This window comes from Corapipo altera, unplaced genomic scaffold (genome assembly GCF_003945725.1).
Source record: "Corapipo altera isolate COAL_440 unplaced genomic scaffold, ASM394572v1 1b, whole genome shotgun sequence".
NCBI lineage: Eukaryota > Metazoa > Chordata > Aves > Passeriformes > Pipridae > Corapipo > Corapipo altera.
Window position 1 is genome coordinate 8,465,421 of NW_020884881.1, and position 13,776 is coordinate 8,479,196.

Below are 13,776 nucleotides of genomic sequence, written 5' to 3' on the forward strand. Positions count from 1 at the left end.
TACACAGTTACTGTGCATCAAAATGCCTTAGGGGATACTATTAGAAAAAAAACCACAACCCACAACCAAAAAGCAAAGCAGAATTCTAACTTTTTCCTGTCCAAAAAATTATGACTGAAACACAATTCTGAACCAATTCACCACTTATAAAAACTACAGTCAAACAGAATTAATGTAAAGAAATAAACTATTTCTTATCTCTTCGATAAAAGCACTAGACCAAAATACATATTCTATTCAAATAGTCAACATGGAAGTACTACACCATTTCTCACTTATTTCTAACAACTTGCTTTCTTAACACACAGGGAAAGCTCAAAAATATTTGTGCAAGGGAGCATGGATAGTTTGGGAGACAAAGTAGCAACGTACTCAGCAACAAACAACTAACTTTTTTTTTTTCCAAAATCCATCTTAAGTCAAACAAAACATCCACACATGGCAGCGTGCCAGTTATGATAGATGTCACATTGGTTGACAAGATTTACTGAAATGGTCAGTGTGTGAATACTTCAGATTAACTATCAGGTGGTGTGTAAGGACAGCTGCTTATTGTGAACTGAACCCTCAGGTTTGCTAGAAGAACAAAGTGTCTGGAAAGGAGGAGAGACAAAAAACCCTTAATGCTGTTATTTTAAAAGGCAAGAGAAAAAGATGAGGATTGACAAAAAATAGGCAGGCAATATGCTGGTGAAGGCCTTCAGGAAGAATAAAGCCTGACTAGACTGTAGAAAAAAAATATGGTCTTATGTAAAACAAGTAATTTTCCTCTCTATTATCAAAATACTTCAATTTAAACAGGCTGTATAAACACTCTGTTCACCTGACTACAGAATCAAAGAAAAACTACTGCTGTTGAAGAATTATTAACATCTGCTGGTTGGACCAAGTCCTGCCCTAGTGCAAAGCCTGTCACATAGAAGGCTGCAGACGAAGAGTCAGCTCTGCACTGATGTGGTTCCTCTGCATTAATACAACACTGCAAAACAAGATTAATTAAAAAAAAAAAAAGAAAGCTTTTTTGATTTTAATGCTTATGCTGAAAAGGCTAAAATGAGACCAAGAGGTGAAGAAAGTTCAGCTACTTATCTGCAGCATTTACATGTAAATATTGTTATTAAAAACCTTAAATCCATTTTAGAATTTCTACTCATCTTCACAAGGTCAGAGAGCAAAGAAGCTGCAAGATTATCTCCAATTTTTGCCACAGAACCTGCTCTAAGAGCTAACTCACAGAATCATATTACTAAGCTTAGCAAAGTGTTATAATTATTCCTCAGTAGTCTATAAAAAAATTTCCCCCATACCCATTAACATTTTCACACAACACTGTACATTTTGTCTGAATCCCTCTTGCATGTAAACAGGCAGCTCAAGTGGGAGCATTCAGCTTAGAATTGTGTATTCAGTGCAGATGCTGGATCCAGCAGGGAAATGATGAAGAACCAGGCCTTCCTTTCCTTTTCTTTTTTTTTTCTTTTCTAATTAACTGAGCTCTTGAATACCATTAGCAGCTCTGGAGGTACCGTAATTTTATCACTCCTTAAGAAAAAGTAGATCCACAATTCTGGATGAGAAACAAGTACATCAGTGTAACCATGTTAGAAGAAAATGAAGTCCCAAAGAGTAAATGCTGCTGTGAAGGCAGTGTGTGCCCATCTCTTGCCCAAGACTATGCAGGAAATTAAAAATTGTATATCCCATTTCTAACACAACTAAGCTACCACACTGTAGGCACCCCGCCTCAAACCAAACCTGCTCTCCAGCACATTGACTCCAAGGCTCAGAGTCTTAGTTTGGCCCACTCAAACCAAAGTGGTGAGCCTGGTGAGCACACCAGTAGCAACAAACCCTCAGGCCAAGATCTGGAAGAGGTTATCTCAGTGCCATCACTGGCAAGGCTGGCGCATGGCCAGATGCCTCAAGACATGTTAAGTCAAGTTAAATGTTGTAACTTTCCCCTGGGCAGACGTATTCTGCCCTTTCATTCCTATCCCAGCATTAAAATCCTACTATCAGCTTTTACCGACACAGGCTTCTCTCCCCCAGGCCCAGTTTGCTTCCATGGGCTCCCTTCCCCGTGTAACACACCATGTATGCTATGGACAGTAAACAGGTGTCTCCCCCCTCTCATTGTCTCTCTCATTTCTGTACTGAGTAAGGAATGAGAATAGGTTTGCATCCCAACAATGCAAAAATCACCTTCTGCAGCAATTTTTTTGTCTTTTTTTCCCCTTTTCATCTTTTCTGTTGCCTTTACTATTACTTATGTTATGCAAATTTTTGCTTTTGTTGACCAAAAATATTCTCCCCAAACCCTTCAAGTTCACTTCTGCCAGGAATCTTTTCTCCAGCTTTCCCAAAATCTCATCATATGCCACACTATTTTTGGGGTTTTCCCCCTGACTTACTGAGAAGAAACTAACGTAAATGCATAAAGTAAAAAATGCTGTTTAAAGTTTGTGCTATTATATAGAAGATTTTTAATAACAGGCCAACTATTATACAACTAAGCACTACTTCTGGAAAATCCAAAAAATGTGTCTAACTTATTCCTTTCCAGAGCTGAACTGAGCTCTGAGAAGGCATGGAAATTGGGGTCAGAAGCCATTAGCTTCTAGAAACTCATCTAGTCCAAGTCAATTGGTCTACCTTATTTAAATACAAAACCAAGTAGGTTTTGTGCTAAAATATATAGATACTTTTCTATAAATTTGAAGTACTATAGTTATCCCTAACAGACAATAAACATGAAACAGAGATAATTACAATACCTGACAGCCAGCCAAATATATCTAATTTTAGCTGCTCATATTAAGAAATAAAAATAAATTTTTCTAGTTAAAATAGGAGGGAGGGAGAGCGTAGAGATTTGTTTGTTTTTCAAGCACAAGTTACAAATTCCTATTCCCTTGGACATGAACAAAACATACTATTTTTATTCATGGCCTCTATTTTAGACAGTTTTTGATTCAGAACAACCACATTCTCTCATGAAAGGATGTCAATCACGAGTCTTCAAACTCTTCAAACACTTTTTCCACTCTGAAACCTACTTTTTTCACAAAACAGATACCTGTTCCTAAACAAAGCACAGGGAGCAGCTGAATGTTCAGTGGTGCACTAGTACTGGAGTGCAATCCAATACTGCTTCCAGACATTTAGTCCCACAATCAACCTCAGAAGAAGAGCAGCAGTTCTGAACTACCCAAACATCAGCAAATTCAGCTTCAATCTGTGAAAAATGTCATTTGGCTTAAAACAAAATCATTATGCTCAAATTTATTGAACTGATAAGAGACGAAGTCTTTTTAATTTTATTTTCCAGACTTGTAGGTCGAATTTTCTGTAGGCTTAAGAAGCTGTGAACTAATAAAAAGCTAATAACACTGTCAGTGGAAAGCTAAGTGTACTTCCAGAAATTTCATGGTAAATCTAAAGTGGGGGAAAAGAAACAAAACTGAAACAAACTGTCCCACCTTTCAGTGGGACTTCCTCTATGCTTAGAGGAAGTTTTACGAAGTTTTACTTTTCCTGCCCTTAAGGACTACCATACATGAAAGTCTGGACTTCAGGCAAAGAAGAGCTTGTTCCAAAACACACATCTGAATCGGTCTAACAGGAAGAATGTGCTCTTCAGATGGGCAATTAACCACCATTTCCAGATAAACATTCATTTTATGTCAGTACATTGAAAACCAAGGTGGAAGATTAAGGGATTCATTTTGGTCATAAGCCACTGAAGCAAGACTGATTCGAAACACCCTGCCAGGTAAACATGCTAACAGCAGGATTCTTGAAGTATAACCAGAGCTCTAAGATACTAGAAACAAACTATTATTTTTAAAATATAGCAGTTATATTTCTGTACAAGGTAAAAACCAATGTTTTTTATATATTTTATTTCTGAAAGGTCACATTTGCAAGAATGTCAGCCTTTTAAAAGACTTTAAGGATGGAAGAGAACCAAAAAGCTTATCTCTTTTTATCAATTGTTTTATACAGTAATTCATACTTTCAATACTCTTTGCCAAGTTTTGTAGAAAGCTTTTTCTTGTTATCAGATCATACATTGAGTTTAATTAGTATACTTTCTCAAGATCAAATGTCTCCATGCTTTATTTGTCTGCATTGCATGAATTTTAAATTATCCAGAGGAGTACTTTTTTTTATGTGTTCAACTCAAAATAAATTCCAATGGAAACGTGCACTGGAAGAATTTTTGTTCTTAAGGGAACAGACAAATAATACTTCAATATGTAAAATTGCTAAAATACAGGAATGAAACTAAGACATCACTTTCAAGTACCTCTTGCATTGGCCACACTTCCCACAAAATCTAGAGACAAAACCCACCCAGAACTGACCCTGGCATTTGTTTTGCCACAAGCAAGAATTTCAGGCTGACATCACTACCAATCATATTGAATTTGGGGATTTCTTCAACAAATCCTTTGTTTCCTTTTGCCCCAAAGTCTTCCATCTAATTTCACGGTTACAGCTAACAAAAGCCACTTATTTTTATAAAAGAAGAATTAACTTCAAATAAGGATTTTAGTGGAAGTGGAATCATTCAGAGATCTGCACAGTCCTACCAGAGCATCACAGTATTACCAAGTTTAATTAAATCAGATTCCAGCTGATGAATAATAATAATAAGCATGTCTATCTCTTTTTCAACACCAAGCATGCTGGGCAATGGCCTTAGGATAAAAAGGACTCCCAGAAATGAGGGGAGAATTATGATTAAAAATGAAAACACTGCAAGCTTTTAGCATCTCTGTGGAAAGACGCATATCAAATGGGTCCAGCCAAAGCCATAGCCAAGAATACTAACAAGTTAAAATATTACTTAAAAAGAAAAGGTGCAAGAAATAGAAATATACTGGAACCAGGAAAAACTGAGGGTCCATATCTTCTGCCTAATAATATCATATTTTAAGTGACAGTTAATTGGGTAAAATTATGAGCTGAAACCTAACAGCAATGAGGTGGTTACCTTTATATCATAACACATTTATTTCCAATGGGGAAACACAAACATAAAAAAGGAGACAGACTCACTGATCCAATAGGAAATACAGAAAAACAAGTTAAGTGAGTCAAGCCTACAGGAGTGATAGAGTGGCATGAATACATTTTTATCGGTGTCATAAAAAAAGCCTGGCTATTACAAAAAAAACGCATTAAAATAATGAAAACAAAAGAAAATGTCTAATCTAGAAGCAGTGCCCATTCTGGTACAGACACAGAATGGTAGGTTGAACAATATTACATTGTAATGATCGATTTTATAAACGGTTTGGTGAATTTCACAGAAGTAGCACAGTTCCACGCACCACTGAGCTCCAGCAGTTTTACACAGCCAGAATTAGTAAGCATAACATGTGCAAAGACATCTTCATGATCAGAAGTTGACATATTTACATGGATAACAACAAATAAAAGGCAAAGGTCCACAAACATAGCAGATAAGGTCAAGAATCTCAGCCGAATTCACAGGTTAGAGAAATGTGGGACAAATAGGGCTGGGGGAGATTACACTGCTCCCCTAGCGTAATTACGATTCATAGTTACACATCCTTCATCTACACAAAAATAAATGTCTAGTCTTAATGCAAATGATGTTCACTTCATCAAGATGCTAAGTTAGTACTGTACTCATCACTACTGATTTTGTGTGAAATACTATGTACCCCAGCACATCAGAGCTCAGTACAGCTACATGGAGGGGTGTGAGGAAAAGCCATGCAGTTTGCAGATGCTTTCACCCAGAAAGACAGTAAAAACTGACACCTTTCTATGATTTGCACTGATCATCATGGTATTGTCAAACATATGGGAAATTAATGATCTATTTAAAATGTCTCCATTGGATGCTATAATGATTTCTTTCCAGTCAGAAATTACCACTATACTGGCAGCCAGTAAAAATTTTACAAAAAGTGTGGTAACTAACTTTAGTGTTATGCACAAATGACTACATTAAATTCATTCCCAAGTACTTGCTCTAGAATTAAAATTACAAATCCCATCCTTTAATTTGCTTAGGAGCACAAGCTGCTTCATCTATACACATGGCCTGACAAATTTGGTGGACTTCTGTGATGGGGTTACAGCAGTCATGGATGAGGGAAGGGCAACAGAAAGTCATCTACCTGGACACGTGCAGAGGATTTGACTCTGTCCCACACAACATCCTTGTCTCTAAACTGGAGAGACATGGATTTGATGGATGGACCACTTGGTGGATAAAAAAATTGGCTGGATGGTCACGCTCAAAGATTTGCGATCAATGGCTCGATGTCCAAGTGAAGTGATGAATGACAATCCTCAGGGGGCAGTATTGGGACACCTTTGTCAGCAACACGGGCAGTGGGATCGAGTGCATCCTCAGCAAGTCTGCTGACTACACCAAGCTCTGTTGTGTGATCGAGACACTGGAGGGAAGGGATGGCATCCAGAGAGACCTCGACAGGTTTGAGAGATGGGCCTGTGTGAACCTCATGAAGTTCAACAAGAACTTCATGAAGTGCAAGGTCCTGAACTTGGGTCTTAGCAATCTCAGGCACAAATACAGGTTGGATAGAAAATGGATTGAGAGCAGCCCTGAGAAGGACTTGGGGGTGCTGGTGGACAAAAAACTGGACATGAGCCAACAGTGCATGCTTGCAGCCCAAAAAGTCAACAGTATCCTGGGCTGCATCAAAGGAGATGTGAACAGCAGGTCAAGAGAAGTGACTCTCCCTCTCTACTCTGCTCTTGTGAGACCCCACCTGGAGTACTGCATCCAGCTCTGGGGCCCACAAAAAAGATGTGGACCTGTTGAAATGAGTCCAGAGAAGGGATACTAAGCTTTTCACATGGCTGGAGCACCTCTCCTACAACGACAGACTGAAAGAGTTGGGGCTGTTCAGCCTGGAGAAGAGAAGACTGGAGAAACCTTAGAGCAGCAGCCTTCCAGCATGTAAAGGGGGCTACAAGAAAGCTGCAGAAGGATTTTTTACAAGGGCATCTAAGGACAGGATAGGGGAGAACAGCCTTAAGCTGAAGGAGGACTGTTTAGATTATATATTGGGAAGAAATTCTTTACTCTGAGGGTGATGAGACACTGGAATAGGTTGCCCAGAGAGGTTGTGGTTGCCTCATCCCTGAAGTTGTTCAAGACCAGACAGAATGGGGCTCTGAGTAGCCCGCTGTAGTAGAAGGTTCTCTGCTCTTGGAAGGGGGCTTGGAACTAGACAACCTTTAAGGTCCCTTCCAGCCCTAACCATTCTATGATTGTGTATTAAGCTCCTGTGCCAGTGCTCATCTGCATTGCTATGATTTGATTGCCTGTTTTTAACTAAGGTGCAGTACAGAACCTGTGCCTTAACTATACTAAAATCTACAATTCAGCAGCAGTGTGAGTCAGACATGTTTTGCTAGGAAGAGTTGTGCCAGAACACAGCAATGTCTTTGATCCTTCTCTCAGCCACAAACCCCTTCTGACCATTTTATTCCATAAGGATTCAGAGCCTAAACCACGGACTGGGGATCTGTGAGATCCACAGTATATTTGAAGGGGAAGGCCACTTTGCACGTGTAAACTACTCTTTCCACAACTCTTAAGGAGCATTCTTCTTCTAAAATCTTCCTCATTAGTTCTTCTATCCTTGATTTTCCTGCCTCGCTTGTGCACTACAGCCCCACCATCTGAGAGGGCAATGACATTAACAGATGCTGACTACCTGGACTCGACCAAGATTTGACTTGTCTTGTAATGTTACTGGAGAGTGCAACGTCCTCCCCTTCACTTCTCAAAATGCAAGGTTACAAAACCAAAAGTCACACTGTGAGTACAGAATAGAGCACAAAAAAGCAGTATCCATGACTGCCAGAAAAAATGTCATTTGCATAACCAGTCATGGGGAAAGTGTTTGTCAAAAAGATACATTATTTTCCTGATACCAATCTGAAAATGCTAAAATATAAGCTGCTGAGCAGCATCAGCAGCAGTGATTTGACTGAATGTATTAGAAAGGATAAAGAAATGTGAATCATTCACTTTACAGGTATCCCACCCCAGCTAAAGTTGGTTGCAGAAGGCATTTTTGTTAGTTTGAAGACAGAAGCTACTTGATGACCATGTAAAAGATGCAATGAACTTCTATGATTTTATGACACACATTAAACCCAAACTTTAAGGTAGCTTAAACAACACAGATGAAGTTTCCCTTTGATTCATTCTTCCGTGACAAGAACAGTTGATGAAACAGTTAGAAAAGGTATTACAGTTTTTTAATGTGGGACTGAAGAATATGTTATGGCCACATTCTGTTACTCCCTTGCAGAAAAGGAGTCAAACGCAGGCTTAGTTTCACTTAGAAACTGATGCCCTAAGGAACTGGTAAAGATGTTTGTGTATCAATCAGTGAAAAAGAACATCTGTTCTTTTCCAAGAAAGAAAGGGACAAGAAAGGAAAAGGCACTTTTACCTAAGAGGAAGCCAGATTATTTTCAATCTGCAAAGTCATCTCTCCTTGAATGTTACATACACACTCCATCAGTTTAGGGTCATTGCATTTTCTGTGAAACTGGAATATGTTCAGAATGTCTGACAGGAATTCCTACATTCATTTGTCATTTCTATTAACTGTGTTTTAAAAACATTGTCTGCCACAAGTAGGAGAAATTAATAAAAAAGTATTGGAGCAATACATATAAAAAATTCCAAACAAACAAAAAACCCCTGCAACTAAAATATCCACAACAAAATGAAATGCAAAGTCTTTGCAGAAGCACACATTTAAGTTGTGAATACCTGAAAACCTGACAATGAAATCATGAACAGCAAGTTACTTTTGCACTACACTAAGGATCTGGACAGCTCCTTAAGAAATGAAAGCAATTAAAATTTAACAGCACTTGTAAATACCACTTGTAATCCACAGAAACGTAACAATGTATGTCTTGATGCTGACACACAACATATATAACAAAGAAGAACTTGGGTTAAATGAGATGAAGTGCAATTATAATGAAGTTATAATCAAAAGCAAGAGTGACCATAGCTCTCTAATGCCTGTCTGCTAAGCATTATAACAAACACGACAGCATACACTTGTAACTACCATCATTTTTTTTAAATACCCTTAGGTGACAACTCTGAAGCTGTCAATTACCTGAGAGGAAAACAACAATTCTCTGTAACCAAGCTTTCTCCTAGAAATGCGATTGATTTAACCAAACTCCAGACATAAAATAAGTTTCTGGTGGAGTGTGCAGGGGAAACCAAGAGACTCACACATCCCAGAAAACAACCTCGTAATTAGTTGTCAGTCCAAGTTACAAATGTATAGAGGACTGATTTAACAACCGAGTCAGTCCTACTACCAACACCACATTTGGTTCACAACTATGAAAAAGCATCATGGCAAAAGATTTAGAGAAACAAGGTCATACCCTATAGCCCAGTGATGGAAAATAAGGGTCTGGGGGGGCCAAATGCCTGTTCCTTTTATTTCTACAAAGCACTAAAACATGGAACTGAACAGTCCAATCCCTAATTAGGATGGAGAACCTTAGCACAGGACTCTTAAGCCCAAGCTGTTCTATGAATATCCACTTCATCACTTTTCACCAAACTAGCCTCAATGAACTTCATTATCCACTCCCCAAAGAACTCAGGAAAAAACAGTATCCAAAGCCTCAAAAACATAATGGGAGGGAAAAAATCCAGCCCTGTTTCACCCTAGTGATGAAAATTTTGAAAATCCTTTCAACTATGTGTCAAATATTTTTTTGCAGACATGTAATTATTTATTATAAGGTTCAAAGTCAAACTCGAGGCAATGAGAATAGGTATTATAAGATGTTGAATCTCAATGTACACAGATGCAAAGCAACTTCCATTTTTCTTTCTACCAGCTCTGAGAAGTTAGAGTATTTTCCTATCAATGATTAAGGAAGCAAGAATTAAGATGACTTTTATTTAAGAGCCTTACTTGAGATTCCCAAGTTAAAACTTTCAGCAGAAACCAAAGGAAAAATATGTAGAGTGCAGAAATTCAATCAAATGGTAATCTTGTTTCATAAGTAAATAAAGTTTTGAGCAAATGTGGTGTAAAGATACAAAACAGTGAAAAAAAGGATTTGATTTAGATGCCTTTTCTTTCGGCAGCAGATCAAAAGGACTTTCAGAAGTTGCCTTTACTGAAACAGAATCTCTGTATTACAGGCCTAGTTTTGTATATCTTTCAAAGGCTTCTTGACTAGAATACTGTCAACTAGGAAGGGGCCTCTGGATAATTCAGGCATGTACAATGCCTTCTGACCTCCCTAGTGTCTGCTTGGCCTTTTCCACTGATGAAAGAAACCAAACTTTATTTATTTATTTTCACTCTTCGAGATGTGCATTCCCAAACTGATTATTTTTTTCAGTACAATGACACATAAGTGTAGGTAGTATAAACTTAGAATGCTATACAACTTTACTTTTTCCTCACTTAAGAAATCAGAACCTAATTTAAATCTACAGGATCATAGAAATACCTATTCATTTTTGAAGCTACCAGTAACATGAAATACTTAAACAGCAAAACAGACAAGAAAAAGCAAAATATCAAGTTCCCACAGGCTACAGCTTCAACATTTTTTCTGATTTTTATCTCCTCATTGCTAGGCAGAGAGACCAGCAAACATTCAGCATACCTGCTCCGACTTCTTTTTCTTCTTCTTCAATGTTGTTTTTGATACTGTCATACTCCTCATCGATTGCCTGGTTGCCACGCATTTGAGACAGAATTCTCCGTGCTCTCTGAGTCTGGCCTTTCTGAATGAGCCAGCGGGGACTTTCGGGAAGAAACAGGAATCCAAGAAACTGTATAACTGCTGGAACAGCCGACAGGCCCAGCATGTACCTGGAAATAAATAAGCAAATAAATAAATATCTATTATTTGCCTACAAAAACATGCTATAAGAAGATTCAGTTACAGCTACTGAAACTGCAGTTTACAGAACAAATCCTCCTCTCTTCATATTCTTTCTCACTGTAAGTTAAGGGGGCAAGAATCATATATTCTGCAAGGTCATAGAAAATATGACCCTTTCCTTCATTTCCAGGAAATCTGACGGATATGTTGACTATTCTGCCACCACTGACTCTATGGCCACTGTTCCTGAGGACACTAAGTCAGACTAAATGAAAACCCTGAAATTTCACCAGTTTAGAAACTGATAAACCCTTCAGTGAACATAATCAGCAGAAGGAGAAAGCAAATGTACAGAGAAAAAATGGGTACTGTTGATGTCAAAAATGAGACTGAAATACTGCCAATTGTTTCACAGACATGTACAAAAAACAACCCCCAAAAGCAGACAAAAAACCCAAATGCATAATTTGGTCAGTAATAGACATGTGGCCATTTTATTTTTGAAAATTTCTGTCTATAAGCAAAAACACTGAAAAAAGATCATTTCACCAGCACAGTAATTTACACCAGATCTTTTAGAGAGTCTACTTTTAAATCTTCAGTTAGATGTAACGTTATGTTTTAAATCAAAACTGTATTTTAGATGCCCAGGGTGTTACTATTTACAGGCTTAAGGCTAGTTCTCTACTCAACAAAGACTTTCCACTAGTTGCAGAGTTATGTTTCCAAGAATCAGCACTGACACCTGTGACAACACCCAGGGATACCATTATTCAATCCTTTTAAAGTGGGGTAAAAGAGTGTGAAAGACAAGCGTACTACCAATTTTCATGGGTGGTTCTGGTCTATACACTCCACGTTTTTATATTCCCTCAATAAAACTCTACAAAGATAACAAGATTTGTGGAACAATGTAAAATTTCGTTCTGCTTTTTAAATCTCACCTTTTCCCATTTACACTTCACTGAGATTCTTTTCACTTCCATTAAAGAATTTAAACAGTGCTGGTGTCACCTGGACATTATTTCACATCAGGAGATAGAACCACTAAAACACCTTGAGAATCCAGCCCCTCTGAATACTGAGGTAGCCTGTACTCATAAACAGGTTCACACCTCGAGATCAGTCAGGAGATTAAGGAGATTTGCTAATCTCTCCTCTATCTCCTCTCTTCATACCCTAGGATACATGTTTTCACACAGGTGAATCAGCAGTCTCTCACCTGGATGTTTTTACAAAGTATTCTATGAAATGAGATTGCTAACAGAGTAGGAAAGAAAGCACAACCATTATTGAAAACCTTGTTTTGGGGCAACGAACCAAATGTATTTGTTAAGTCCAAATGCATTTTGAGTGAAAATGAAAAAACACTTCCTTAGAGGCATTTGTGGATTTAACAAAGAAAAATGTGGGCAGTACAATGGGTGGAAGATTGGAGAATGGTGAAAAGAACACCCAAAAGGCAATGCAAAGAGGACAGCCATCCCAGGACAATGTGCATGCCAGGCCAGCCTTCCCACCCCCAAGGTGAGTCCTTAAGTCCTTCTTAAAACCAGACAAAATTTACAAAAGTCATACAAGAAAATCTTGCTCTAGAAAGAACTCTGTGAGCAACTCTCTTATTTTGTAACACTTTAAGAATGGTATAGTTCATCATCAGTTAAAAAAAAGAAAAGGATAAGGAAGAAAATTAATTAAAAACATAAAGCTTGTGGAAGGCTTATTAGCTGAATAGTCTTCAGCCAACATATCTTCACTAATGTTCTCATGCCTCATTCACTACTGTTCTCATTCATTAATGTCTTCATTTCTTCCTATGCTTTTCTCTCTCCACAAACATTTTGGTAACTGTATACAGAATTACCTTTACACATACACTATTGAAGCTCACCAAATTGTATATTCAATATCTTCATTGGAGTGGCATTTAGAAAGCCTTTTCTGTTTCAAATGAAGAGTAAAACAAGCCCATAGAGATTAAGAACACCATTGCTGTATTCTGTCAAACTGGAAACCCTTTAGTCCCTTACATGCAGCAGAGCCTCCAGAACTAAGCAGTTGGGTACCTACAATCACCTTAGGAGGCAAAATCAATTGAGACTCCTGAAAGCTTGATCCAAGGCTGTTAAAGCTACCAGTTGGACTCTATTGGATTGTTTATCACAGGCAAGATAAAAAAGAAATGTACAGAAAGTGCTCCCCCACTAAAGTCAGTTTCCAATACACAAACTTCTGGTCAAAGTTGAGGAGAAGGAGCAGGCCAGAAGGAAAACACTGACAGTGTACATCCATTGCAAGTTCAAGAGCTGAAGCAATTTACAGATCAAGTCATTGTGATATAACCAATTTAGAGTAAAAGCAGGCAATTTTAGACATTTCATGCAGTGAGCTGGCTTCCAGAAATCTAATATAGTTCTTTCCTATACAGAATACAAGACTTTGCATTTGAAGCCAGATGTCTAGCAGACCTGAAAAAATCCAGCATGAAATTTAATAAGTCTGCTGTAACATTTCTTCTTCTCTGACATACTGCTGCAATACTATTAAGATGGCATTAGCAGGGTTTATAAAGCAAACCTGACATAAGGGTCAGGTTAAATATTTGTTTTCTTTGGTTTATTTTTAATTTAATATCCAGCATTTTCAAGAACAAGAGCCAAAAAAAGTAAGGCTCCTTACTGGTTTTTTGCAGCACTCCAATACTTAGCCATTCAGTCACAAAGAGATACAGTAATTGCTGTAATTTTTCTTCTTATATGTAATGACTCACATTTGTAATGAATTCACATTTGTGAATTCTCTCTGTGAGTTTACTGGCCACTCCTTCCAGGTGAGAGACCATCTGCACTCTTCCCTGATCAG

At 38.0% G+C, this 13,776-nt stretch overlaps 1 protein-coding gene across 1 annotated transcript in view; it reads right to left on the minus strand.

Moving 5' to 3' along the window:
• Positions 1 to 13,776, minus strand: part of SLC2A13 (solute carrier family 2 member 13) — a 147,522-nt gene that overhangs the window by 103,148 nt on the left and 30,598 nt on the right. The window contains exon 3 of the mRNA XM_027640018.1: positions 10,693 to 10,901. Within this exon, the coding sequence (XP_027495819.1) occupies positions 10,693 to 10,901 (209 nt within the window). The remainder of the gene's footprint in view (positions 1 to 10,692; positions 10,902 to 13,776) is intronic.